The sequence below is a fragment of the Microcaecilia unicolor genome, chromosome 9 (assembly GCF_901765095.1).
Source record: "Microcaecilia unicolor chromosome 9, aMicUni1.1, whole genome shotgun sequence".
NCBI classification, from domain to species: Eukaryota; Metazoa; Chordata; class Amphibia; order Gymnophiona; family Siphonopidae; genus Microcaecilia; species Microcaecilia unicolor.
Window position 1 is genome coordinate 84,570,914 of NC_044039.1, and position 27,217 is coordinate 84,598,130.

General features: G+C 43.0%; 1 protein-coding gene across 5 annotated transcripts in view; it reads right to left on the reverse strand.

Annotated features, from left to right (window-relative positions):
- Positions 1-27,217, reverse strand: part of PPFIBP1 (PPFIA binding protein 1) — a 351,944-nt gene that overhangs the window by 45,681 nt on the left and 279,046 nt on the right. For 3 of the 5 annotated variants that reach the window (XM_030215474.1, XM_030215473.1, XM_030215472.1), the window contains 4 exons: positions 25,927-25,987; positions 23,932-23,961; positions 21,948-22,119; positions 17,463-17,495 (listed from right to left, as the gene is read on the reverse strand). In XM_030215474.1, coding sequence (XP_030071334.1) covers positions 17,463-17,495; positions 21,948-22,119; positions 23,932-23,961; positions 25,927-25,987 — 296 coding nt within the window. The remainder of the gene's footprint in view (positions 1-17,462; positions 17,496-21,947; positions 22,120-23,931; positions 23,962-25,926; positions 25,988-27,217) is intronic. The other 2 variants (XM_030215475.1, XM_030215476.1) reach the window with 1 other exon arrangement.

Below are 27,217 nucleotides of genomic sequence, written 5' to 3' on the forward strand. Positions count from 1 at the left end.
CTCTGCCCTGTCCTCCTGCCTGGAGATTCTTTCCTCTGCTTGTTGCAGCCTCGCGCCCTGCCACTCCACTGCCTCTCTGATTTGCTCCACCGATGTTTGGAACTTGGATAGTTTTTCTTCCAGTATTGCGGTAACTTGCTGGATCAAATCTTTAAAGGCGTCTGCTGGCTGGCTGATCTCCCCCGCGGCCATATTTACCGTCGCCATTTTGGCGCGCGCTTCCACCTCGCGGGTCTTTTTAGGCCGCTGAGTCCTAGCGGGCATACCCGTCTCCCGTCCTCGCTGGGCTGCCGACTGGGGCGCAGATGCGCTGCCCTACTCTTCCGCTGCACTGATCTCCGTTTTACTTATCTTAAAAGAGATTTTTGCGTTTAAATTAGCTGATTTTCAGGGGCGTCGGGAGCGGAGCTAGATCGCGTGCGTCCGATCAGCCGCGTTGCATCATGGGACCCCCCGAAGATTCAGTTCTAAATACAAGTCTTTGTTAATTTAATGCAGAAATACATGAATACTCTTAAAATGAGCACAAATATGGCGTCAGCAGGATCAATACATGCTGACTCCTTGGAGTGATGATCATTAAGGTCAGGACTCGACAGAGTTTTGTGTTATGATGTTTGTAACCTTATATTGTGTAAATAATGCTTAATAAAAAGTCTGACCCCCCCCCCCCCCCCCAAAAAAAAAAGAAAAACCCAACAACAAACCACAGGTAGGATCAGCTGTAATTAATGCTACAAATAAAAATATCCACCTCTCTAAAGTGTCTATTCTCTAAATATTATGGGATTAAAAATTAGGTTTAAATATGTAATTCAGTATATTGACCTAAAGGAAACATGGTCACTCAACCGAGCCTAGACAACTATTACATTTCCAAGGCCAAACTCAGGGCCCTGTTTAGTCAGCCACGCTAACTAAACAGGACTCTTGCATTAGCATGCGATCATTTTTAGCGTGTGCTAAAAACGCTAGCACACCTTAGTAAACAGGGTCCTCAGTGAGCATATTTGCAAATACATTCTTGGGAAAGTACCTACACACCATGGACTAGATCCAGTAAATCACACCAAAAAATCAGAGCGAAAAAAAAATTAAGCGTCAAGTGCTATTCTATAAACAGTATCCGCACTTTACAGAATAGCACCTAAGCTATTTAGAATTGTTAACCGCCTTGATCTGCAAGTTAGTGAAAGCAGTCTAGCAAGTATTTGTAAATAAATAAAATAAATAACTAACTTACGGTGCCTGCATTTATGCATCTGACAACACCCTCTCCCCTCCCCCAAAACCTTTGACCTTAAGCACATGACTAGTTTGCCTATGCCTTAATCCAGCCCTGGCTACAATAAAAGCAGTTGTACAGAATGTGTATCAGTAAGAAAGTGAACCCGTAACTGTGGTTTCAAATAATTGTACAATGGCTTGAGCACTGCTATTATATTACAATAGTTTACTACAAATGGTTTGATCGATCTTCCATTTTGTGGTTGCTGCTGCTGCTGCTGCCGTGCACACCCTCAACAGCGCTGAATTATTTCCTTATAGGTATTTGGCATCACAGGATTTTAGACCTTGCTACATCCACAGTTTTTACTTTAGAGTCACATGTTCTGGCATATGTATGGAACAAAGCCAGAGTACAAAGCAAATTAAAACATACACCAACATTAAAAATATATGTAAAACAATGATCATGCAGAGACTCATAATGAACACTAAAAATCTTTCACAAAAACACACACAAAAAAGAAGAACCACCTGCTAACAGTGAGATGATAATGATATAATAACCATAAGTATTCATATAATCATCAAACAGTAATTCTCATATATACAGTGGGGGAAATAAGTATTTGATCCCTTGCTGATTTTGTAAGTGTGCCCACTGACAAAGACATGAGCAGCCCATAATTGAAGGGTAGGTTATTGGTAACAGTGAGAGATAGCACATCACAAATTAAATCCGGAAAATCACATTGTGGAAAGTATATGAATTTATTTGCATTCTGCAGAGGGAAATAAGTATTTGATCCCTCTGGCAAACAAGACCTAATACTTGGTGGCAAAACCCTTGTTGGCAAGCACAGCGGTCAGACGTCTTCTGTAGTTGATGATGAGGTTTGCACACATGTCAGGAGGAATTTTGGTCCACTCCTCTTTGCAGATCATCTCTAAATCATTAAGAGTTCTGGGCTGTCGCTTGGCAACTCGCAGCTTCAGCTCCCTCACAAGTTTTCAATGGGATTAAGGTCTGGTGACTGGCTAGGCCACTCCATGACCCTAATGTGCTTCTTCCTGAGCCACTCCTTTGTTGCCTTGGCTGTATGTTTTGGGTCATTGTCGTGCTGGAAGACCCAGCCACGACCCATTTTTAAGGCCCTGGCGGAGGGAAGGAGGTTGTCACTCAGAATTGTACGGTACATGGCCCCATCCATTCTCCCATTGATGCGGTGAAGTAGTCCTGTGCCCTTAGCAGAGAAACACCCCCAAAACATAACATTTCCACCTCCATGCTTGACAGTGGGGACGGTGTTCTTTGGGTCATAGGCAGCATTTCTCTTCCTCCAAACACGGCGAGTTGAGTTCATGCCAAAGAGCTCAATTTTTGTCTCATCTGACCACAGCACCTTCTCCCAATCACTCTCGGCATCATCCAGGTGTTCACTGGCAAACTTCAGATGGGCCGTCACATGTGCCTTCCGGAGCAGGGGGACCTTGCGGGCACTGCAGGATTGCAATCCGTTATGTCGTAATGTGTTACCAATGGTTTTCGTGGTGACAGTGGTCCCAGCTGCCTTGAGATCATTGACAAGTTCCCCCCTTGTAGTTGTAGGCTGATTTCTAACCTTCCTCATGATCAAGGATACCCCACGAGGTGAGATTTTGCGTGGAGCCCCAGATCTTTGTCGATTGACAGTCATTTTGTACTTCTTCCATTTTCTTACTATGGCACCAACAGTTGTCTCCTTCTCGCCCAGCGTCTTACTGATGGTTTTGTAGCCCATTCCAGCCTTGTGCAGGTGTATGATCTTGTCCCTGACATCCTTAGACAGCTCCTTGCTCTTGGCCATTTTGTAGAGGTTAGAGTCTGACTGATCACTGAGTCTGTGGACAGGTGTCTTTCATACAGGTGACCATTGCCGACAGCTGTCTGTCATGCAGGTAACGAGTTGATTTGGAGCATCTACCTGGTCTGTAGGGGCCAGATCTCTTACTGGTTGGTGGGGGATCAAATACTTATTTCCCTCTGCAGAATGCAAATAAATTCATATACTTTCCACAATGTGATTTTCCGGATTTAATTTGTGATGTGCTATCTCTCACTGTTACCAATAACCTACCCTTCAATTATGGGCTGCTCATGTCTTTGTCAGTGGGCACACTTACAAAATCAGCAAGGGATCAAATACTTATTTCCCCCACTGTATATATTTAGAACAGAAAAAATATCAATGTGAATGCATTTGGACAAATATGGAGCTAACTGATGAAGATAAATGTCACAGTGGTCACGCAGAGAATAATAAGAACTGCAGTGAATGTGATATTCAAACTGACTGGTAATCATTGCCACTCAATGAGAAAAAAAATACATCAGTAAAATGCGAAACAGAAAGAAGGAAACAAATGAAAAAATGATGCGTTGGCCAAAAAACACACATTGAAAAATATAAAGTGAAATATTTTTAGTCTTTATGCAGTGGTGCAAGACTATCAATGAATATATATACTGTAATTGAACCAGTAAGTAAACATTAAGCGCATATCCAAACTCCCGATGCTTCACTTTGCTACCTAGATTGATGATGAGCTGAATGAGGATATCATGAAAATCAGGTGCTAAAAAAGCTGGCTTGATAGTCATCTATGAATGGTGAAATAAAGCTAAACAAACACTATTGCCATGACATTCCAAAATGACGCTCTAAGATCATTCACATAGAAAATACATACATACATTATATATATATATATATATATATATATATATATATATAAACATGATATTGTACTAACTATTTTGTTTAAACAAGCATTTCTTAACAAGGATCGTGCCTTTAGACATCCAGTGCCTCATTTAAACATCTGAATAAATTATCACAGTGAACCTTAAAAACTTTAGACTTCCTCTGTCTTATTTAATAGGACACTGCAAAAATTTCTACAGCATCAGAAGTGCTTGTAGCGTATAGTATAAAAATGTTATCCGAATATGCAAAACTGCCATATAGAACAAACACATCCTGAAATATAAACCAAGTATTTGTTTTAGAGTAAATAAAAATGAGTTATGTTCTTAAATCAAATTGAGATTATGACCCCGTCAAATAATTATTAGAATCGGGAAGCACAATTTTTTGCTAATGCAGGTTAAAATAATGCCAGGGAGTCTCTGTACCAGCAAATGAACTATACATTAAGGATTTTTTTTAACCATACTGCTTTGTTTTCTTGATTTTTTTCAACTCTATTTTCTGCCTACAGAAATAATTGTACTTTTCACTTTTGCTTATCCTACTAGTAAGCTATGGACATCCACCAAAGGGTAGCAAGCAAAAAAAAAAGTAAAATGTTTTCTCTTAATGTAAAGATACATATATATTTATTGAAAAATGGCCTTTTCTATCTTAAAAACATAACACTTTTAAAGTCTTGAAAAGGCCAAGTAATGCCATGTACATATTTCTTTTGGTATTTGCTTTTCACAGAATTACATTCTCAGCAGAGTGCAGCTTCCTTTTATGAAGTTTATAAATATATGCCTAAGTTTTTGGGTTTTTTTTTTTTTTGCATTAACCTGTTGTTTTAATGTATTTTTCTAATGTATTTTAACCTGCATTAGCAAAAAATTGTGCTTCCCGATTCTAAATAAGGTACAAGCGCCCAGCCCACCTTAAAAGGAGCATAGCGGAGGATGAGGGTGAGGCCCAGGCAAGCAATTTAAAATCCCAGGCCCAGAATGAAACAGGGAAACCCCAACAAGTGAAGGAGACTCCAGGAGTTATCACAGCACCATATATGTATGAACCTACTATTGCACTAATTGAAAAGCCTGCAACAGGTACGTCAAGCATTTATTTTGTGTTTATAAGAAATAAAGACTTTTGTTGGAATTTGAGCTCAGCTGGTTTTTTTGTTTGTATAACGGGTCTCATTATTAGTTTGAGACCCTGACCAAGAAATCCCAATCACATGCTCTGGTAATCCCACGTGGTGATAGTAGTGAGATAGCATCTTCTTACCTACTACTGCCTTATGGGGCTCTGGGCCTCATCACAGTGTAGAACCATCGATAGAGATAATGGGCTTACCAAGCCCTGTTATAAAAAGGGAACCAAAGAAGCTACAGCAAAGGTAGCTTTGCAATCTTTCTAGGAGGATAGGGAACATAATCTCAGCATTACCTAGATCATTTCACAGGAAAGAGGTAAACAGATGTGTAGACACCATTCTGTAAGTGCCTGTTGACCAAATAAATGAGAGCTTACTTAAGGCTGGCTGGGTATAGCTGGCACTTCATCCCAAACAGCAGACCATTTTAGTACCTTTTTTGGATCACTTCCACTCTGCTTCATTTTAGCTACAATTTCTACAATGTTTCTGGGGCAATTTTATATAGGAGAATAGGTGCCACTGGGGCTCATTTTCAAAGCCCTTAGCCTTCCAAAGTTCCATAGGTTTCTATGGAACTTTGGAAGGCTAAGTGTTAGAAACTATGCCCATATGTCTTCACAAAATAAGTCCAAGCAGTCAACCATTCCTCAAACATTCTTAGATGGCTGCTAATACTGGCTATTCCTTCAAGCTTATTGACTCTTGCAAACCTTGGCACTACATTGACAAAAGATTCCTCCTAACCCATAATATCACTCACAAAAAATACTGAGCAGAACTCACCCCTAGACTAAACCCTGAAGCACACCACTTATGATTTTTTATTCAGAGTGAATTCCATTTACCAGCAATCTCCTCTATCCCATCCACATCAGCACTTTAGATCTCACCCTTAGACTGCTCACTTGATGGGGCCAACTCAGTCTAGTTCTCTGATAAGCCAACAGAAGAACCTGATCAGAATCATCTGACATAATCTCCCTTTGGTAAACTCATGCTGCCTTGGATCATGCACTCTACTGAATTCAAGATAATTCCTTTTCTAGCTTTTAGATTCACCATTTTCTACCAGTGAAGATTAACCAGTATGTAATTCCTAACTATTCCCTATTACTGGTTTTACAAAGAGGGACTGCATCCATATTTCTTCAGTTCAGCAGAACCACTCGTTGAAAAAGTCCTTCAGTTGATTCTGGTTTCAAGATATCTATAGATCTAGCTACATGAAGGCCTAGTTTGTGCTAGCAGCCGGTTTGATTCTATCATGATAATACAACTTACTTTATTAGCTATTTAGATCAATCACCCAATCCCTTATAAAGTTTGTCATTTCCCAGCTATGTAAGCACCTGCATTTCCACCATGAGTAGACTGTATGTAAAGACAGCAGTGGTTTGTGGCCCTATACTGAGCATTATCACTAGAGCAGTGGCCTAAAAACCTGGGGAACTTGGTTTGATTCCCACTGCAACTCCATGAGACTCTGGGCAAGTCACTTATCTTCCATTGCCCCAAGTATAAAATAAATACCTGTATATAATATGTAAACTGCTTTGACTGTAACCACAGAAAAGCAGCATATCAAATCCCATCCCCTTTCCCTTAAGACTTGTTGAGGAGGGAGAGGCTAGGGGAAATAAAAATGGGAGACCCCTTCCTAAAGTATCTGTAAATTACACCTCATAGCACCATAACCCCAGTAGCGGTCAGTTCTGTTATTTGGAAGTCCAAAAAGAAACACCCCCTCCCCCTCACACCTATATGTAATTATTAGGTGCCATTTAAATATATATGTTATACATGTTTTTGTTAACCATGTAAAAACTTGTGACAATCTTAGATATACTAGAAATATGCAGAAAAATCTAAAAAAAAACCCCAATAATCATCACCAATATATCAGTAAACCTTAGTAAAAGTGCTTAATTTGTGCTAGAACAGAGTGGAACATCTTTCCAGAACGTTTTTGGGTTCAGAAAGTAATTTCACTACCCATGATTTCCCCACCACCAACCTGTGGCTTGGCTTCTCTCCATTTTGCCCTTTCTCTAATTCGTGATGGCATCTCTCCCCCTTCCCCCCACCCCGTATACCTCTGCAAAGTTGTCTTCTTGGTTTAGAGATTGCTGGCAACGAGTAGCAATTCAAAAAGTGCTGCTCATGATAACATCGGAACCTTCTGTCTGATGCTTCCCACCTATGTAACAGGAAATTGCATCAGGGAGAAGGCTCTGATGTCGGCACGAGCAGCACGTTGTGAATCGCTACGCGCTGTTGGCAACCTCTAAAACAAGAAGACAACTTTGAAAATGTATACTGAGGGGGGGAGGGATGCCACTGCGAATAAGAGAAGGGTCAAAAGGGAGAGAAGCCGGACTGGGGGGGGGGGGGGGGGAAGAAAACCTGATCAATGGATTGGGGGGGGGGGGGGAGGAGTAGGTTGGTAAGGAGGTGAAGGAAAAAAGCTGGACCAATGATTTCCTGGTGAGTGGGTGGAGGAGGAAAGCTGGACCAATGATTGATTGGTAAGTAGGTGGAGTAAAGGAGGAGCAAAGCTGGACCAATGGTGTGTGGGAAAGGAGGAGAAAATCTAGACCAATGGTTGGTTTGGAGGGAGGGAGGGGAGAGAGAGAGAGAAAGAAAGAGAAAAGCTGGACCAATGGGGGATGGAATTGGGGAGGAGAAATATTGGATTACTGGTGAAGGGGAGGAGGAGAAATGCTAGACAGGGAAGAGAGCATAATGGGGACAAGGAGGGAAGAGACAGAGGGATTCTAGATATGAAGTGGGAAAGAGTGGAATGATACTGAGTATTAGAGAAGAGAAGAATGGAAAAAGGGGAAGGGAAGCAGATGGAGAGTGAGAGAGAAATGTTGACTATGAAGGGAAGGAGAAAAAAAAGGAATAGAGATGGTAACTGTGGAGGCAGAGGAGAGAGAGTAAGGGAGAAGCTACACAGTTGGCCAGAAAGGAGAGAAGATGCACTGTTGGGGTAGGGAATTTAGAGCAAATGACAGGCTACAAATGTTGGGGAGGGGGGGAGGAGGATGGAAGATGGCTACAGGAGTAGGGGTGGAGAAAGAGAGGGGAGAAATATGTTGGGCTACAAGACTACAGGGATAGACAGAAAGGGAAAGATAAGATGCTGAGCTTCAAAGGTGGAGGAAGGAGAAATGTAGAACATGATGGAACCATGTGGGAGAGGCCATGAGGGGTTGTCAAAAAGATGAGTGAGGAAGGCGGTAAATACAGAGTGTAAAAATATGGTAACTGGGGGAGACAGAAGGGAATAGGAAACCAGAAATGAGTGAGCTATGGACAGAGATGTAAAGTTGATAGGTTGATGAGAACTGGAAGGTGAGAAAGAGGGTAAAATGTTGAGAAAAACACTGACTAGTTCAAGATGTTATTAATGTCGATTAATAGAAATACATCAAAACATAGAGAAGAAAATAAGATACCTTTTTTATTGGACTAAATTCATTTTTTGATTAGCTTTCAAAGGTAACCTTTCTTCTTCAGATCGGAAATAAACAAATGCTGAGAAATATCAGAATATATAAATGAAACGTAAAAGCATTCCAATGACAATCTCACAGGAAGAGGGTGGGGTGGATTAGGTGAGAAACGGGGCCAGCTGGGTGTGAGAGACACAGGGAAAGATGGATGGCTGATAAGCGTGATACAGCAGTATAATGTTATAGTTTACCGTGGGATAGAAAGTCCAGATCTTTAAGTCCTTTCTGGTGGGTGTCATAATATTTCATCATTTTGACTTCAAAGGTCTTACATTCCTGAATTGTCTTAAAAGTTCCTTTTAGTATTCATCAATTCTTCATGGATGCAGCGCTCTGGTTTTGTAAAGTGCTGTCCCACAGAGGTGGCATTCTGGTTGGCATTGGAATGTTTAATATTGTATCCATGTAAATTGAGCCTTGTCTGTACCCACATCTGGCTTGTTTCTCCAATATAGCACCATTCTTCACACTTTCTGCACTGAATGATATACCACATTTGAGGAACGATCCCCTTATGCTGAATGTTTTCCCCATGTGATTGACTGTGGGTTCCTGTGATGTGTTGGCACAGTTTGCAGCTAGGTATATTTGCGGGGACATGTGCCATTCTCTTCTTTTTGAGCTTGTATTAGGAGTTTCCTTTTCATTAATTTCTGTTTACATACATAGTAACATAGTAGTTGACGGCATAAAAAGACCTGCACGGTCCCATCCAGTCTGCCCAACAAGATAAACTCATATGTGTATACCTTACCTTGATTTGTACCTGCCTTTTTCAGGGCACAGACCGTACAAGTCTGCCCAGCAGTATTTCCCGCCTCCCAAGCACCAGTCCCGCCTCCCATCTCCAGCTCTGGCAGACCGTATAAGTCTGCCCTCCACTATCCTCGCCTCCCAACTACCAACCTCTCTTCCCCCACCTGCTCCGCTGGCTTTCGGAAGGCCAGCACTGGTGGGGCTGGAAATATCTCTTTCAGTAATTCATCTTCCTGTAGTAGTGGCTAAAGATTTTTTTATGGTTCTCCTCAACTTTTTATTTATTTGTTACATTTGTATCCCACCTTTTCCCACTTATTAGTAGGCTCAAAGAGGCTTACATAGCTCCGGTGTGAACAAATACAGTATAGGGGTACTATTACAATGACAAGTACTGTAAAGAAGTATCAGTAAATAGGTTGAGGTGATTCAGACAAAATGTTAGGGTGTGATCATGCGTTGGGGTTGAAAACTGTCCGTTTCCTAATTAAAATGCCATATTTCATTATTCGGTGTTTATGTCAGATACTGTGGGGTATGCCTTCTTGAACAGGTGAGTTTTTAGGGTTTTTTGGAATTCTAGATGATTATTCATAGATTTCAGGTGTTTTGGTAGAGAATTCCAGAGATGTGCATATGTAAGAGAAACTTGATGCGTATGTTGATTTATACTTCAGGCTTTTACAACTTGGGAAGTGAAGAGCTAAGTACATTCTGGCTGATTCAATTGTATTTCTAATTGGCAAGTCCATTAGTTCAGACATATAGCTCGGAGCTAGACCATGTACTATTCTGTGAACAAAGGTACAAATCTTGAAAGAGATACGTTCCTTGATTGCTAGCCAGTGTAGCTTTTCCCGAAGGGGTTTTGCGCTTTCAAATTTAGATTTTCCATAGATAAGCCTGGCTGCCATATTCTGAGCAGTCTGTAATTTCCTTAGGATTTGTTCCCTGCAACCCGCATATACTCCATTGCAGTAATCAACATGTGTTAATACCATAGTTTGAATCATGTTGCGAAAAATTTCCCTTGGGAAGAATTGTTTTACCCGTTTGAGTTTCCACATCGTGTGGAACATTTTCTTTGTAATGGCGGTGATTTCTTTGCAATTTTCTAGCTATGGATTATATATCACTACAAGGGGGATTCTCTGTGGCTTTCTTTTTGTACTGCAGTAGATTTTCTCTAAGGGAAGAAGCAATATTCTTGGAGATTATTTTGGGGTTGCAGCCTCTTTGTTTGAAGGATTCAGTCAGGATTTTAAAGTGTTTATCTCTGTCTCTTGGGTCACAGCAGATACAGTGGTTTTGTGTGGCTTGGCTATGTATAATAGATTTTTTGTTTGCGAAGGGTGAAACCTGGAGCTGTGGAGATAGCTGCATCTGTCCGTAGGTTTCTTGTTTATCGATGTTTGCATATAGCCATTGCTGATGGAAACTGTGGTATTTAGAAAGTTGATTTTCTCTGGGGAGTAGTCAATTTTGAATTTGATTGTAGGATGGTATGTATGGGAGGAACTGTAAAATTGTTTGAGTCTTTTTCCTCAGTCAAAATCATGAAAATGTCAATGTACCAACAGGGTTTAAGTTTAGTCTGATATGTATTCAAAAATATCTCTTCCAGTTCTGCCATGAAGAGGTTAGCATATTGGCGTGCCATCCTGGTGCCCTTGATTTGCAGACAGATATCATTGTTAAAGCAGAAATAGTTGATAATGTTGCAAATTTGTATTACTGTGGGTGATATTCTTTACTAACACTTTTTAAATTAAATAAATGAATTTTCAAAATATATGTACATGCCAGCTTCCCATTTATCGCGGACAGGTCCGATTCAGCCCTCCATTGCTGCGGGGGCCCAAGCTGGGAGACGGCCGCGTGCTGTCGGCCGCCGGGCGCCGAATTCTCCGAGTCCGTGGGCGAGTCCGGGTCGGCCGCCGCGCTCCCCGGCAGGAACTGCCTGGGACCGTATCGGGTGAGAGCACCATGTGACCCGGGTGAGTCGGAGCGAGCTCACCCGCGGCCTCATGGTGCGCACCCGACCTCGTGGCGCGGCCCGACCCAGCGATCCAAGAGGCCTCCATACCACTGCGGCGCTCACGGTCCCGGCGGCCCAACACCCATGCTGCCCGACCTCCCGCGGCCTGCCCTCATTCGCGGTGCCGAGTGCTCAGAGATAGGGCAGTCGTGGCGGAGCACTGTGCTTAGACACCATGTGGAAGTCTGCCCAACTGCTCCAGCCTGCCCGTCCACCCTCCCCAGCTTCTCCCTGCTTGCTTGCTCCAGTCCAGCTTTCCCTCTGCTGTTTCCAGTTCATCTGCCCCAGCGTGTTCCAGTTTGTTCCAGTCCTCCTATCCATCTGATCCCACCTTGTTCCAGTCCGCTGATCCAGCTTTCCCCCTGCGTGTTCCAGTTCATCGACTCCAGTGTGTTCCAGTCCGCAGATCCAGCGTGTTCCAGTCCATCGACTCCAGTGTGTTCCAGTGTGCTCCAGTATGTTCCAGTCCCCGTTCCAGACCGTTCCAGTGTGCTCCAGTGTGTTCCAGTCCCCGTTCCAGACCGCCTGATCCAGCTTCTCCCTGCCTGCTCCAATCCATCTGCTCCAGCATCTCCCAGCTCATTTCAGTCCTCCTGATCCCAGCCTGTTCCAGTCCGCCGATCCAGCCTACCCCCAGCTTGTTCCAGCCCATCGGCTCCAGTGTGGTCCAGTCCGCCTGATCCAGACTCTACAATCCATCTGCTCCAGCGTGCTCCAGCATATTCCAGTCCTCCTGTTCCCGGCTTGCTCCAGTCCGCCGATCCAGCTTACCCCCTGCTTGTTCCAGTCCACCAGCTCCACTTCTTCCTGCTTGTTCCAGCTTGCTAGGACTTATTCCAACTTGTTCCGGCCTGTTCCAGCTTGCTCCTGTCCATCTACCCCAGCTTGTTCCTGACCGCCTGTTCCAGCTGCTACCCGCCTGCCTGTTAACACATCAAGTAGCCTGCCTGCTTGCGAGCCTCTCAGCCATTGACTTACCTACCTGCCTGCTAGCTTGTCAGCCATTGACTTACCTACTCGCCAGTCCAAAACCGCGTATCACCTCAGTCACTACATAGTCGCCTGTTAACACCTGGTAACTGCTTCTCACCTCAGTCACTACATAGTCACCTGCCACACCTCAGTCAGTACTTATGGCCCCTGTCCACGTTCTCTTCCTTGCCCTGTCCCTTCCTAATCTTCTTTCCCCCCCACTCCCACTGTCTACCACTAGAACTCGCAGCCCTCCTGCCCTGCCCGCCACGGCAATACCCCATTCACCCTCATCCCCCTCCACCTCACCATCCCTCCTGTCCCCCGCCTCCTTCCTAGCTCTCAACCTTCACCACTTCCTTCCTGCCATTAACCCATCCCCATTCCTCCTAAGTACACCTCGTCTTCGTCGCCTTCGCCACCCGACCTCCCCCACCCTCCTCCGCATTCTCCTGCTCCTCCTCCTGCTATCCGCGGGAGACATTAACCCTAATCCAGGTCCCCCCCACCTGTCCCCGTCCTATCCATGCAAACGATTCTGAGATATCTCCAATCTCGTCTCTATTCCCCTCCTCCCCCCCTCTTCCCTACCCTTCTCATGCGCCTTGTGGAATGCCCACTCAATCTAACAAATTGCCCTTCACCCATGATCTCTTCATCTCTCGCTCCCTTCAACTGCTCACCCTAACCGAAACCTGGATCTACCCGGACGACTCGGCCTCAGTCGCGGCCCTCTGCCATGGAGGTTATCTCTTCTCCCACACTCCCCGCCCAGCTGGCCGCGGTGGAGGCGTTGGGCTACTACTCTCGCCCTCCTGTAGTTTCCAACCCCTCCCCCTACCGCAGTCTCACTGCTTCTCATCCTTTGAAGCCCACTCCATCCGGCTATTCTACCCGCTGCCACTTAGAGTCGCAGTCATCTACCGCCCCCCTGATAAATCCGTCTCTTCCTTCCTCACTGACTTTGATGCATGGCTGTCAGTCTTTCTTGAACCCTCATCTCCGTCCCTCATTCTCGGAGACCTTAACATACACGTTGATGACCCATCTGACCCTAACGCTTTTAAGTTCCTCACCCTAACCTCCTCCTTCAACCTCCAGCTGTGCTCCACCACCCCCACTCACCGTGACGGCCACTGTCTTGACCTCGTCCTCTCCTCCTCCGGCTGACCCTCCAACTTCCACGCTTCTGCTCTCCCTCTCTCCGATCATCACCTGATCACATTCACACTTCTTCACTCCCCCCCGCCCCGTCCAACTTTAACCACCTCCTCCAGGAATCTCCAGGCTATTGACCCCCCCCCCCCCCACTTTATCCTCTAGTATCTCTAATCTCCTCCCCTCCATCATGTCCTCCGAGACTGTAGACAAAGCGGTCTCCACTTACAATGCCGTTCTCTCCTCTGCTTTGGACACCCTCGCTCCATCCACCTCCTGTCCCACAAAGCGTACTAATCCCCAGCCCTGGCTGACCCCTTGCATCCGTTACCTTCGCTCCTGCACCTGATCCGCTGAACGCCTCTGGGGGAAATCTCGTACCCATCCAGACTTCCTTCACTACAAATTCATGCTATCCTCCTTCCATTCCTCCTTATTCCTTGCAAAACAGGACGATTACACCCAATTGACCAACTTTCTCAGCTCCAACCCTCGTCGTCTCTTCACCACCCTTAACTCCCTCCTCAAAGTGCCCCCCGCTCCCACTCCCCCTTCACTCTCTCCTCAATCGCTGGCTGACTACTTCCGTGACAAGGCACAAAAGATCAACCTTGAGTTCACTACCAAGTTACCACCTCCTCTTCAGCCTGTAGCCCTATCCAATAACCAACCAACCATGGCCTCATTCTCATCCTTTCCTGAGATCACCGAGGATGAAACCTCCCGCCTTCTTTCCTCCTCGAAATGCACCACCTGTTCCTCCGATCCCATCCCCACCAACCTACTTAACACCATCTCCCATACTGTTACCCCCTCCATCTGTCGCATCCTTAACCTTTCCCTCTCCACTGCAACTGTCCCTGACACCTTCAAGCACGCCGTAGTCACACCTCTCCTAAAAAAAAAATCACTTGACCCTACCTGCCCCTCCAACTACCGCCCCATCTCTCTCCTCCCCTTCCTCTCCAAAATACTTGAGTGCGCAGTTCACAGACGCTGCCTGATTTTCTCTCCTCTCATGCCATCCTAGATCCACTTCAATCTGGTTTTCGCCCTCTACACTTGACAGAAACAGCACTCTCTAAAGTCTGCAACGACCTGCTCCTCGCCAAATCCAGAGGCCACTATTCTATCCTCATCCTCCTCAATCTATCCGCTGCGTTTGACACTGTCAATCATGATTTACTTCTTGCCACACTGTCCTCTTTTGGGTTCCAAGGCTCTGTCCTTTCCTGGTTCTCCTCTTATCTCTCCCACCGCACCTTCAGAGTACACTCTCATGGATCTTCCTCCACTCCCATCCCACTATCTGTTGGAGTTCCCCAGGGATCTGTCCTTGGACCCCTTCTCTTCTCAATCTACACCTCTTCCCTAGGCTCACTGATCTCATCTCATGGTTTTCAGTATCATCTTTATGCTGATGACACCCAGCTATATCTCTCCACACCAGACATCACCGCGGAGACACAGGCCAAGGTTTCGGCCTGCTTATCTGACATTGCTGCCTGGATGTCCAACCGCCACCTGAAGCTGAACATGTCCAAAACCGAGCTCCTCGTCTTTCCACCTAAACCCACCTCTCCTCTTCCTCCACTCTCTATCTCAGTTGATAACACCCTCATCCACCCCGTCACATCTGCCCGCAACCTCGGAGTCATCTTCGATTCCTCCCTCTCCTTCTCTGCGCATATCCAACAGACTGCCAAGACCTGTCGCTTCTTCCTCTTCAACATCAGCAAAATTCGCCCTTTCCTATCTGAGCACACCACACGAACTCTCGTCCACACTCTCATTACCTCTCGCCTTGACTACTGCAACTTACTCTTCACCGGCCTCCCACTTAGCCATCTATCCCCCCTTCAATCCGTTCAGAACGCTGCCGCACGTCTTATATTCCGCCAGAACTGATATACTCACATCACCCCTCTCCTCAAGTCACTTCATTGGCTTCCGATCAGATACCGCATACAATTCAAGATTCTCCTCCTCACCTACAAATGCACCTGGTCTGCGGCTCCTCACTACCTCTCTACCCTCATCTCCCCCTATGTTCCTGCCCGTAACCTCCGCTCACAGGACAAATCCCTCCTTTCAGTTCCCTTCTCCACCACTGCCAACTCCAGGCTCCGCTCATTCTGCCTTGCCTCACCCTATGCTTGGAACAATCTTCCTCAACCCCTACGCCAAGCCCCCTCCCTACCCATCTTCAAATCTCTGCTTTAAACTCACCTCTTCAATGCTGCTTGTGGCACCTAACCTTTCGTGAAATATAGTATGCCCTATCAGACGGGCTGTACACTTGTCTTTAGATTGTACACCTGTCTTTTAGATTGTAAGCTCCTTGAGCAGGGACTGTCCTTCCATGTTAAATTGTACAGCACTGCGTAACCCTAGTAGCGCTTTAGAAATGTTAAGTAGTAGTAGTAGTAAATGAAGTGTTGTGTGTGTAGGAGTAAGTTCACTTCTGATCCTGGCCCTGCCTACTTTCAGCCCTGGCCCCGCCCCAAGTAAGTTCCACTTCCTTTTTGCCTACAAATTAAGCCCTGAATAGAGGGCAATCATAGAATAAACTCATGAGCTGAGATAAAAGCACTGACTTTGATTTTTGGCAGAGTCTCTGCTATTGAAAGTTGTTGGTGACCACTTTGAAGTGCAGTGTTCCTGAAACAGACCATGTGGCTCGAAATATGATCATGTTGGGACTGGAAGTAATGTGGAGCCAACCTTTGTATTACACTTTCATACGTTTTTGTTATTTAAGAATGACTTGTATTGTGTACACAGAAAGATAATATTTGTATATGAACACTTTTGTTTGGGTAATTTGAATTTGGACCTATGATTAGAAATATTGATGAGCTTTACTGAAGACAAACTGTCTGTGGCTCATGAGTTTAATCTATCATGATCCTCTAATATTAACATTTTTTTAAAACTAAGATTTACTGTTATATCGGTGATGTTTATATGGTTTCTTGATTTTCTGTGACTTTTGGGCACTTCCCTGTGTCTGTAGATTTTTTTTGATGTCTGTAATAGAAATATGCAGAAGGAATCAGATGTAAATACAGGGGATGAGAAAGGGGATGGCATTTAGCTATAGATACTGAACTTAACTGGTAAAAGCTTTAATAATCTGTGGTTCTGATCACAAATATTTTAGCTAGCCAAAACCATGTTATTCAAATTCTTACAAACTGTCAACATGGTGTGTGTAAACGAAACCCTTAACATTTTTCCAAATAACCCAAAAATGTCCTAGTGAACTAGAAACTTCTGGCTGAAATTCAAGACATTTCCAAGTACTTTATTTTTCAACAGGATGGAGCTCCAGGACATTGCGCTCACAAACAGTTGAGTTCTTAATTAATGAAACCCAAGAATTCACTGAGCCAACAGCTCAGTGGTGTCGAAGACTTCGTGAATGTGTCAAGGTTAAAAGAGGATATTTTGAAAACAAATTATGAAATAACTAAGAAAATAATCAATTACCCTAATGTATTTTCAAAGGACATACTACATTTTTAAACAACTGCAAAGTATTTTGAAACTATGTAAGGGGTCCTGGTTTTTCTGGATACCATGTAGAAAGCCATATAAAATACTGGCTGAAAGTGCAACTTGACCAACATGTACTGGGCGGCTATGGTTGAAGAACCGATAAGCACATTTAGCTGTAGATGCAACATGATGGATTATTTGAAACTTTGTGGATGTACTCACATCACCGTTCATTTTAATGTGGATATATGAGAAAGCAACTAGGTTACTAGTAGATATGTTTGAACAGAACACAGCGACAAGCATGCTTTTTCTTAGGCCGTAAGATCTGTAGCAAAAGCCATTTGTTAGCAATAATCAGAGCAAGCCTCGTAGCCATTCAACATGCAGCATTACTATACCTAGAGTGGGTGCACTTGCACTTCGACTGCGATCTTCCAGTGTCCACAAAATGCACAGAATCAAATGCAGCACAAAAGAGAGAACGTGCAGAAGGATAAAGTAAAATATGTATCAATTTGCACAAGCAAAATACAAGACAAGGGAACAGGGCACACACAATCGACATATGTAAGGCATCACTGAATTAGTGTTACCCAGACACTGTTAATTGCTTTCTTCATAAAACAAACAAGTACCACAGCAAAACACTTAATGCATCCTGCAAAATAATTCTTTCATCATTAAGAAATACAGCTGCTTTGGAAACTTACTTTGCAGTGGCTTTGCTAAATGTGGTATTAAAATGTTCTCTAAAGTTTACTGCACAGAGCAGGGATTAAGAAATTTTCTGGGTAAAGTTTGGTACTTTCAAAAAAATCTTACTTTCTACTTAAATGTAAGGGACTATTTTTACACCATATCAACAATTTCTTATTTGGATATAGAGGTTTTTGACTTCTGAAAGTGAGGCTGAAGCTCTAGATATGAGGGGTAAGAGAAAAAAAGATCAATAGAATCACCAAGTAATATTTGCCCATCAGTGTCACTAGGATGCTGAGAAGCATGGTGGGACAAGGCAGATTATTTCTTTCCTAAAAGAAAAATATTAGAGCGCATATATTTTTATGATATATTTTTAACCTATATATGAGCCGCTAAGTATTAGGAGACCTATGCATATGAGAATGAGAGAAAGCTTGATTAATGGAAACAAGTCCTTTGAACTCTTCATCAATAATAATAGATCACTATCTAACCATCCTATATAATAATTCTCACCACCAACATTCTAATATGGGACTGCCTGTGTCCGTGGCTCCTGGAGTTGCTCAGCAAGGCTCCGTAGCCAGGATGACATCACTCACAGCTGATTCCAAGGCAAGGGGAGGAGTAGGGAAACACGCCCTGGGAATCAGCTGTCAGAGCGCTGCTCCCTGCCACTTCAGAGCAAGCGGCACATCAAAAAAGCGCGGAAACAAAGAAACAGCAATCCGGCATCAGGGGAGCATCAGCAGCAGGCAGGCAGGAATGTGGATCTTTCCTGCCTGTCCCGAAGATTTCGTTAAACACAACCTGGGTGGATGAAGGAGAAGCAGGTGAGAGAGCAGGGTCGCTGGACATGGGTGGCTGGAGGGGGGGCAGGGAGCGAGCAGGGTTGCTGGGCATGGGTGGCTGCAGGGGGCAGGTCGGTGGACATGGGTGACTGCAGGGGGGGGCAGGGGGAGAGCAGGGACACTGGGCATGGGTGGCAGGTGGAGAAGAGGGTCGCAAGACATGGGTGGCTGCAGGGGGGGCTGGGGGGAGGGTCAGGTCAGTGGACATGGGTGGCTGCAGGGGGGGTGAGGGGGGTCCTAAGACCAGAAAGGTGGGGGTGGAAGGGGGGCACACTCACTCTCACTCACTCTCTATCACATACACTGTCTCTGACACTCTCTCGTCCACACCCTTGTCACCTCTCGTTTAGACTACTGCAATCTGCTTTTTGCTGGCCTCCCACTTAGTCACCTCTCCCCTCTCCAATCGGTTCAAAACTCTGCTGCCCATCTCATCTTCCGTCAGGGTCGCTTTACTCATACTACCCCTCTCCTCAAGACCCTTCACTGGCTCCCTATCCGTTTTCGCATCCTGTTCAAACTTCTTCTACTAACCTATAAATGTACTCACTCTGCTGCTCCCCAGTATCTCTCCACACTCGTCCTTCCCTACACCCCTTCCCGTGCACTCCGCTCCATGGATAAATCCTTCTTATCTGTTCCCTTCTCCACTACTGCCAACTCCAGACTTCGCGCCTTCTGTCTCGCTGCACCCTACGCCTGGAATAAACTTCCTGAGCCCCTACGTCTTGCCCTATCCTTGGCCACCTTTAAATCTAGACTGAAAGCCCACCTCTAACATTGATTTTGACTCATAACCACTTGTAACCACTCGCCTCCACCTACCCTCCTCTCCTCCTTCCTGTACACATTGATTTGATTACTTTATTTTTTGTCTATTAGATTGTAAGCTCTTTGAGCAGGGACTGTCTTTCTTCTATGTTTGTGCAGTGCTGCGTATGCCTTGTAGCGCTATAGAAATGCTAAATAGTAGTAGTCTCTGTCTATCACACTCTACATCTCTCACACACACACTCTCTATCGAACATACACTCTGAGGAAATCCTTGCTAGCACCCATTTCATTTCTGACAGAAACGGGCCTTTTTTTTACTAGTTACTAGATAATAGACAGTTTTTATTGTAACTTTCTACAGCAGTTTTTTTTTAAGGTGAAAACATAAAAGCACATGTAATGATGCCATAAGAGGAAACTCCAACGTTCCTCAGCTTTCAAGGACCAACCAGCAGGGAAAATCAAGAGTATATGGTTATAACAAGACTCCCAAATTGTTCAAACATATTTAGAAAAATAGATTAAAAAGTGGTTGAGTAATAATTACAAGGCATGTCTATGCACTTAAAGTTACGCAGTTATTTTCAGTAACTGTTTTCAAAATGTCAAATATACATATCTATTGCTGTCCATCCTTGGAAAGGGAAGATGATGTTCTGGGAACTGCAGTGAAACAATTACCACTTTCATGAACATGAAAACTTGCTCTATTTCTGTCCTCCTTCTGACTTTTTCTTTTGCCTTGTGTTTTATTATGCTGAAATTGACTGTTAGATAAGGGTGCTTTATTTCCAGATCTGTGTTTTGAATTTTCTTCCTACTGCAGGGTTGACTGAGGTTTAGTTTAATAAATTTGGCTCCCATTGTACCTGGTACCTAATAGAGTCTGTGTCTTTAAGGGAGGGACTGCTTCCTGGAGAGTTGGGAATTTCCGAGAAGCACACACTTGTGTTTTGGAGCACTGCATGCCTAAAAGCTAAGCTTTTCTGAATTTATAATTTTTTTTTATTTTATTTGTGTGTTTGGATTGATTCACAGATTCTAAACTGCTCTCTTACCTGTGTGTCCCTCTCTCAAATCTTCCTTGATAATCTGATGACTTTACATCCATATATCCTACACAGGAGAAAATAAAAAGAAAAAAACCCCTTCCTTTCCTCTCACTTGCAGAGCCGCTGGCTCCTACAAGTTGCTATATTTCCGTCATCCTCCTGACTTTATAGTCGCTCCCTGACCATTCCTCTCCCACCCACCCCTAGGCTAGCTCTTCCTATAGATGAAAACCAAAAGACAATTATCTTCAATAAACCTTATATTGTGGCAATCCTGTTCATCATTATCCCTTAACATAGTACACATTTCACATTTGTTAATCATATCAACAGGAATTTCATTCAATGCGATATATGTTGTGCCTTATTCCTAAGGCAAACCATCTGGAGCTTTTTCTGAAGTAATTCCTACATATGGGACTACATAAAACAAAGGTGTTCAATAAATGGCTTGAAGCCTGGTGTAAAGGTGGGGGGGAATGAGAAGCTTGGTTTTAATTTCAGGTGGCGTTGAGACATCCAGACAGCAATATCAGACAAGCACACAAACTTTGGTTTGGATGCATGGTGAGATATCAGGGGTAGAAAGGTAGATTTGGGAGTCATCAGCATAGAGATGGTAGGATGAGATTAATGAACCAAGGGAAGAAGTGTAGATAGAAAAGAGGAGGGGACCAAGAACAGAACCCTGAGGTACGCCGACAGGCAGAGGGATAGAAGAAAAAGAGGATCCACCAGAGTGAACATTAAAGGTGCGAAGGGAGAGGTAGGAAGAGAACCAGGAAAGGACAGAGCCCTGGAATCCAAGTGAGGACAGGGTATCGAGAAGTATGCTGTGATCGTGGTACCTGACCCCCAGCCGCTTGTCTTGCATTTTCAAAACTGGCGAGGTGAAATGCTGGCACGGATGTGGGCCCGAGGGCACTTTTTGGCATGTGTGGTGGGACTGTCCGGTGATGCAGCAGTTTTGGAAGGACTTGCAGGCGAGATTGCGAAGTGGCTTGGGGTCTGAGGTCACACTAACTGCAGGCCTATGCTTATTGAATGTACCGAAACGAGACAGCTATGGTTTACCCCACAGTTTGCTCTCCTATATTGTTACAGCAGCCAGGATATTAATTGCAAGGCATTGGAAACAACTGGTGGCACCCTCGGTGGACCAAGTGCTGGTAAAGGTAGATTACTTTTGTCTGATAGGTAAGCTCACAGCCTTGCAGCGTGGAGGAATGGCGAGATTTTTAAAAACATGGACACCATATTGGGAATGGTGAGGACTAGACCTGTGATCTGATCACTGGGGGACTTACAGTACACGAAGAGACTGATATATTCCTGAGATGCTCTGAGGGGGGAGGGGGAGGGAATGGGGAAATTTGAAGTTGTTTTATGAGCTGATGACTAGAATATTGTGTTGTTTAAAATGCTGTTATGTAAAGTTAAAGAAAAGTTAATAAAACATCTTAAAAAAAAAAAACTTCTACAGCTGATTTGAACCCATACATACCTAAATTAGGTGCACTTGCAGTCCTCTTGGTATTTTTGATCTTGAAAAAGCCTCGGCCAAATGATGATCTGGCTTTACGAGTCCCAAAACTCTCATCATCCACTGCACCACCATGTCCAGGGGGCTTTGGAGGGAGGGCTTCAAATTTGGCCAATTCTCTGGAAATTTTATTCTAATAAATGAAAAGAAAAAAAATCTGAACTAACTAGCAGGGCAAAGGTATTTATTTTGTACACTAGTTTTATTTTCCCACTCATGGCAGGCTCAATGCGGCAGGCAATGGAGGGTTAAGTGACTTGCCCAGAGTCACAAGGAGCTGCCTGTGCCGGGAATCAAACTCAGTTCCTCAGTTCCCCAGGACCAAAGTCCACCACCCTAACCACTAGGCCACTCCTCCACTGTTTTTGTGAAAATCAAAAGCTTAATAATATGCTATTTTAAGATGAAATAGGAGTTCTAAATGTACATTCAATTAAATTATGATAAACGTCAGCTACATGGTTAAAAGGGATTTAAAATAAGACTTGAGCAGCATACATACATCTACTTATCTAGACCTGCAATTAAAATTAACTTTGCAAGACATTTAGAGATTGAAGATGTCTTCTACAAGCTCGTATCATTAGACATGTTTAAATTAAGGAGCGTCTGATAAATTACTCAATGATTTTCTAAGGTGAAAGAGCACAGGTCTCCTACAGAATGCTGGAGGTTTGGCTATTCCCTAGCAGATCTAAGAAGGGCACAGGAAGCCAACTGGGAAACATCCTTGTAAAAATATATTTGTGAAGACTGAACTTCCTGAGTACTTCCCAAATTATTCATTTTCTTTTTCTTAAATAGCAAACATGGCTGCAAAGCTGGTACTAGGTGATTCTAGATGGAACATGGCCACTGTTTTTCAATTTACCTTCACTGAATTTGCATTAAGGTGCAGATTTATTTTAAAATGCTGTCTTTTGCCTATAAGATTGTCTATGGATTGGATCCTGCTTATTTGGCGGATTTAGCAGGTTTGTGTTCCAAATGGTATGTTACAATCTGTTAATGGACTCTCCACCAGAGAGTTCCCTCTATCCATCACACATATTAATGCATTAGGTGGTGCTGCTCCTGGTCTCCGGCATAATCGCCCAACTGATCTTAGAAATTATCTCATTCTTTTCACTGGGGTTTAAAATTTGGCTGGTCAACCAAAATAATGAATATTACATCAATAATAATGGAACAATTACAACCTTGACCCTGGCGTGACATTTGCATTTCCAGTTTTAAAAATATGATCTGATTATTGGAAAATTGTACAACTCAAACATCTCATAATTGTGCACTTCAGAGATGTATATAGTTTGAACCTGGCAAAACAAAACAAAAAAAGATAACATACTTAGGGCCCTGTTTACTAAGGCGTTAACTTTTTTAACGCGCCTACAATTAGCGTGTACGCTAACCGTGTAAGCGCCTATAGGGATATTATAGGCGCATCCACGGTTAATGTGCACATGGTTAACGAGCGTTAAAACCGCTAATGCGCCTATAAAGTGGCTTAGTAAACAGGGCCCTAATTTAGTTGTTCCACCACTTTCCAACTAATTAATACATTGTTTTGTATGTTATTTCTGGGGGGGGGGGGGGGTTAAACTGTAATTTAAGAAGCTTAATTCTAATGACTTTTTTTTTTGTTATCCACTTTGAACTCTAATATGTTAAATTAAGGTCACATGAAAGGGGAGCGGGACATCCGGATGGTTTTTCTTTCAGCACACACAAAAACCTAAGATAGATACAGACATCATAGAGTAAAGCAAAGGATTTCTGCATAAAAAACTGCAGACCACAGCAAATATAAAAAGTTATCATTAATGAAGCGCACAGGACAGGATGGTACCTCCCATTCCCACATGCAACCTGCTTCTGCAGTTTTGTCTTTTAGAATAGACTGATACCTGCAATATCGCCACAATACACAAAGAAATAAAATTACCTCTCTTGGCTTTGGTATAGGTGCCCTTTTCTGTAGAGAAACAGGAAAAGGAAGAATTAGTTGGGCAGATATCTAAGCTAAAGAAATATTAACCAGTAATTTTACTGATTTTTCTCATGATAAAATATAGGGCCCTATTTACTAACAGTCTTTTCTCTCATTTTGTGCTTATAAGAAAATGTTTTGTGAAAAGGGCCCCCAGTTATGAGTATAGTAAATTAAGAGGTATGTTTACTAAGGCGTGTTAACGTTTTTAACGTGCCTTTAAGGTTAAGGCGTGTTAAACGCTAACGCGCCAATACATTCCTAGAGGTGCATCAGCGTTTAATGAAAGCCTTTGTAAACACTGATCTAAGTTTCCAGTACAGTTAGATTTCTTCATGTTTATGGTGTAGACTAAAAAAAAAGAAAATTTGCATCTAATTTACATTAATTAATGGACCATTTTATTAAGCCGTGCTACGCTACGCAATGCTTCCGTGTCATCCAGAGAATATCTCATTTTACATTTCCCCACTTGCAGAAACGTATCTTGCAAAACAATTCACAATGCTAACTTTTCTTATCAATACACCAAAATCTGGCATTCTCTTCCTAAACAAATTAGATATACTAGCGATTATGGGTTATTTCGTAATTTATTGAAAACTTACTTTTATAGCTCAATCTTCAACAATGAATTTGCCCCATCACTTCCTATATATTATTTTTATGATGTATTCTTTAAATGTAACTCTAATCTATTTTTTTTCTTTTATGTTTATATTGTAAGCCATATTGAACCCAAGTTTCACTTGGGCTAATGTGGGATAGAAATGCATAAATAAGCGGGTTACTGCATCATTACGCAGACCCTTTCCAATGTGCTAAGTCCATATCTACTGTCCATCAAAAAGGGCTATTTTCTGTTTGTTGCATTTCTGGCAGTGCGCTGTTAGCATTAGCATACATTCATTTAAAAAAAAGATAACATGAGAGTGCTTACCACTTCCTACTCAGGAGGTGCTAAGGGCTCCTGAGTTATGGATGTGCTAACTAGTTAGCCTGGCAGTAATGTCAGAGTGGTAGCTCATTAGAGCAATCCATGCCCATTCTCCACCCCTGACATGTCCCCTCCAAAAAAAAAAAAAAAGAAATACCGTGTGCAAATAGCAAAACTAATGAATAATATGGAACGCCTTGCGTTAGGCCATTTTTGCTACATTAGGTGCAGGTTAGCACCTAACACAGCTTAGTAAAAGGGCCCTTTAAAAGTGGCTGGTCAAGTGAAAAAAAATTTTTTTTTTAAACTGAGTTGAACAAAAACATTTGTTTCAGTACAAGTGAAAACCTCCCAGAGTCGTGTACTAATATCACCAGAGGGAAGAAAATATATTTATTTTATAACTCAAAACAGTTGGACCCTATTGCAACATTAGCGATCAGTTTTTTTGACAACAAATACGTCCCTTTGCTTCTCCTTCGAATAGTCTGAAGCTGTAACATCCTCTAGAAAATAAAATATCTAGAAATGGTTTTCACTCAGAGGGGTCCTTTTACCAAGGCACAGTAGGACTACCATCCAGGTAGCACGCAGCAAATCAGCACTGCTGCCAGGCGCCTTGCAATAGCTCTGTTTCTTTTGTCGTACACCATTTCCTGCGCTAGAAAATAATTTTATTTTATTTTCTAGTGAAGGGGGTGGGGAGTAGGAGTGCCCAGTGGTAATTAGGCAGTGTGGGCACTTTGCCGCACACTGCCCGATTACCACAGAATAGCACATAAGCCCTTACCACTTACTTAATAAGTGGCAGTAGGGGCTCAGGCACTAATGGCTGTGCTCTAATTTGGAAATTAGAACGTGACCATTAATGGCTGAAATAGAAATTCAGCCATTTTAGAGCAATGCTAAAAAGTCACCAGAGCGTGTGGGGAAACCCATTTTTTAGTGCAGTTTAGTAAAAGGACCCCATAGTAAATAATATCAGGATAGGGAAAAAGCAGTAAAGAACTAACCGTATCCGGTGTATCTTTTTTCAAATTGTCCAGGCTGCTAGATTTTTGAAAAACTGGAGTTCTATAAACAAAGAGAAGAAAAAATGGGTATAAAATGGAAATGGGACTTCATATACCGCCTTTCTGAGGTTTTTGCAGCTACAGTTTATATATATTCAGGTACTTATTTTGTACCAGGAGCAATGGAGGGTTAAGTGACTTCTTGCCCAGAGTCACAAGGAGCTGCAGTGGGAATCGAACTCAGTTCCCCAGGATCAAAGTCCACTGCACTAACCACTAGGCTACTCCTCCACTCAAAAGATAGGTTTAAAAAACAAAACAAAACCTCAGTAACTCAGGAAGTACCCCTTATATAAAAAACAGATTGGTCAAAAATCCAACTTTAATCTTCATACAACAACTTTCTTTTTTAAAAAAATATTTTTCAAATTTTTCTTAGACTGTTTAGCTTAAACTTGTATAGTACCTGTCACCAACATGGTCCGTGTTTCAGAAACCTGCATCAGGGCATAGGTCCTCACTGTGCGTCAGCTTTGATCTAACAAAGTTTTCAAAGAAATGTTGCTGTATAAAGATTAAAGTTGGATTTTTGACCAATAATGATGTGAAGGTCACATTTTGCAACATTTCCTTGTGTCCACGTGGACTGAGGTGTTGAGGTTTGTTTAGAGTTTTGTACTTGTGACCCCACCAACTGAATTTTGGATTGCTGAAAAAGGATTGATCTTTGGCACCTCTGAGTTTTGTGATGTGACCTTGGAAAACAACATAGGGGATATTTTGACTCTCTTATCTTTTACATGTGAAGGCAAAAAACCCTACCTCATGCCCTGAAGCAACATATTTTACTCAAGTCCACATGATGAACTTGGTGCATTTATGAGAAAGAAATTTGGATTGTCTACACACTATTACAAATATTTACCAATTGTAGGCAATGCAGACTTTCAGCCAGAAACCATTGTGTGACATATATGCAATAACGAGAGAAAACAGGAATGGGGAAACTTTTTTTTTTATTCATTCAATTCACAATTACAACAATTTGTTGCCAGAAGTGATCAAGACAAATAGTTTAGCAGAGTTTAAAAGGTCTCAGAATGTTTCTGGAGGCTCCAATAATAATTAGCCAAGTACATGTGAGAACAACCACCACTTACTCTGAGAGGAAACCACAGAGAATGCGTCTCCAAATTACATGTCAAGTATTTCTAAATGACCTAGACTGGTCACTGCTGGAAGACAGGATGCTGGGCTAAATGGATCCAGCATGGTATTTTATGTGTCGTTA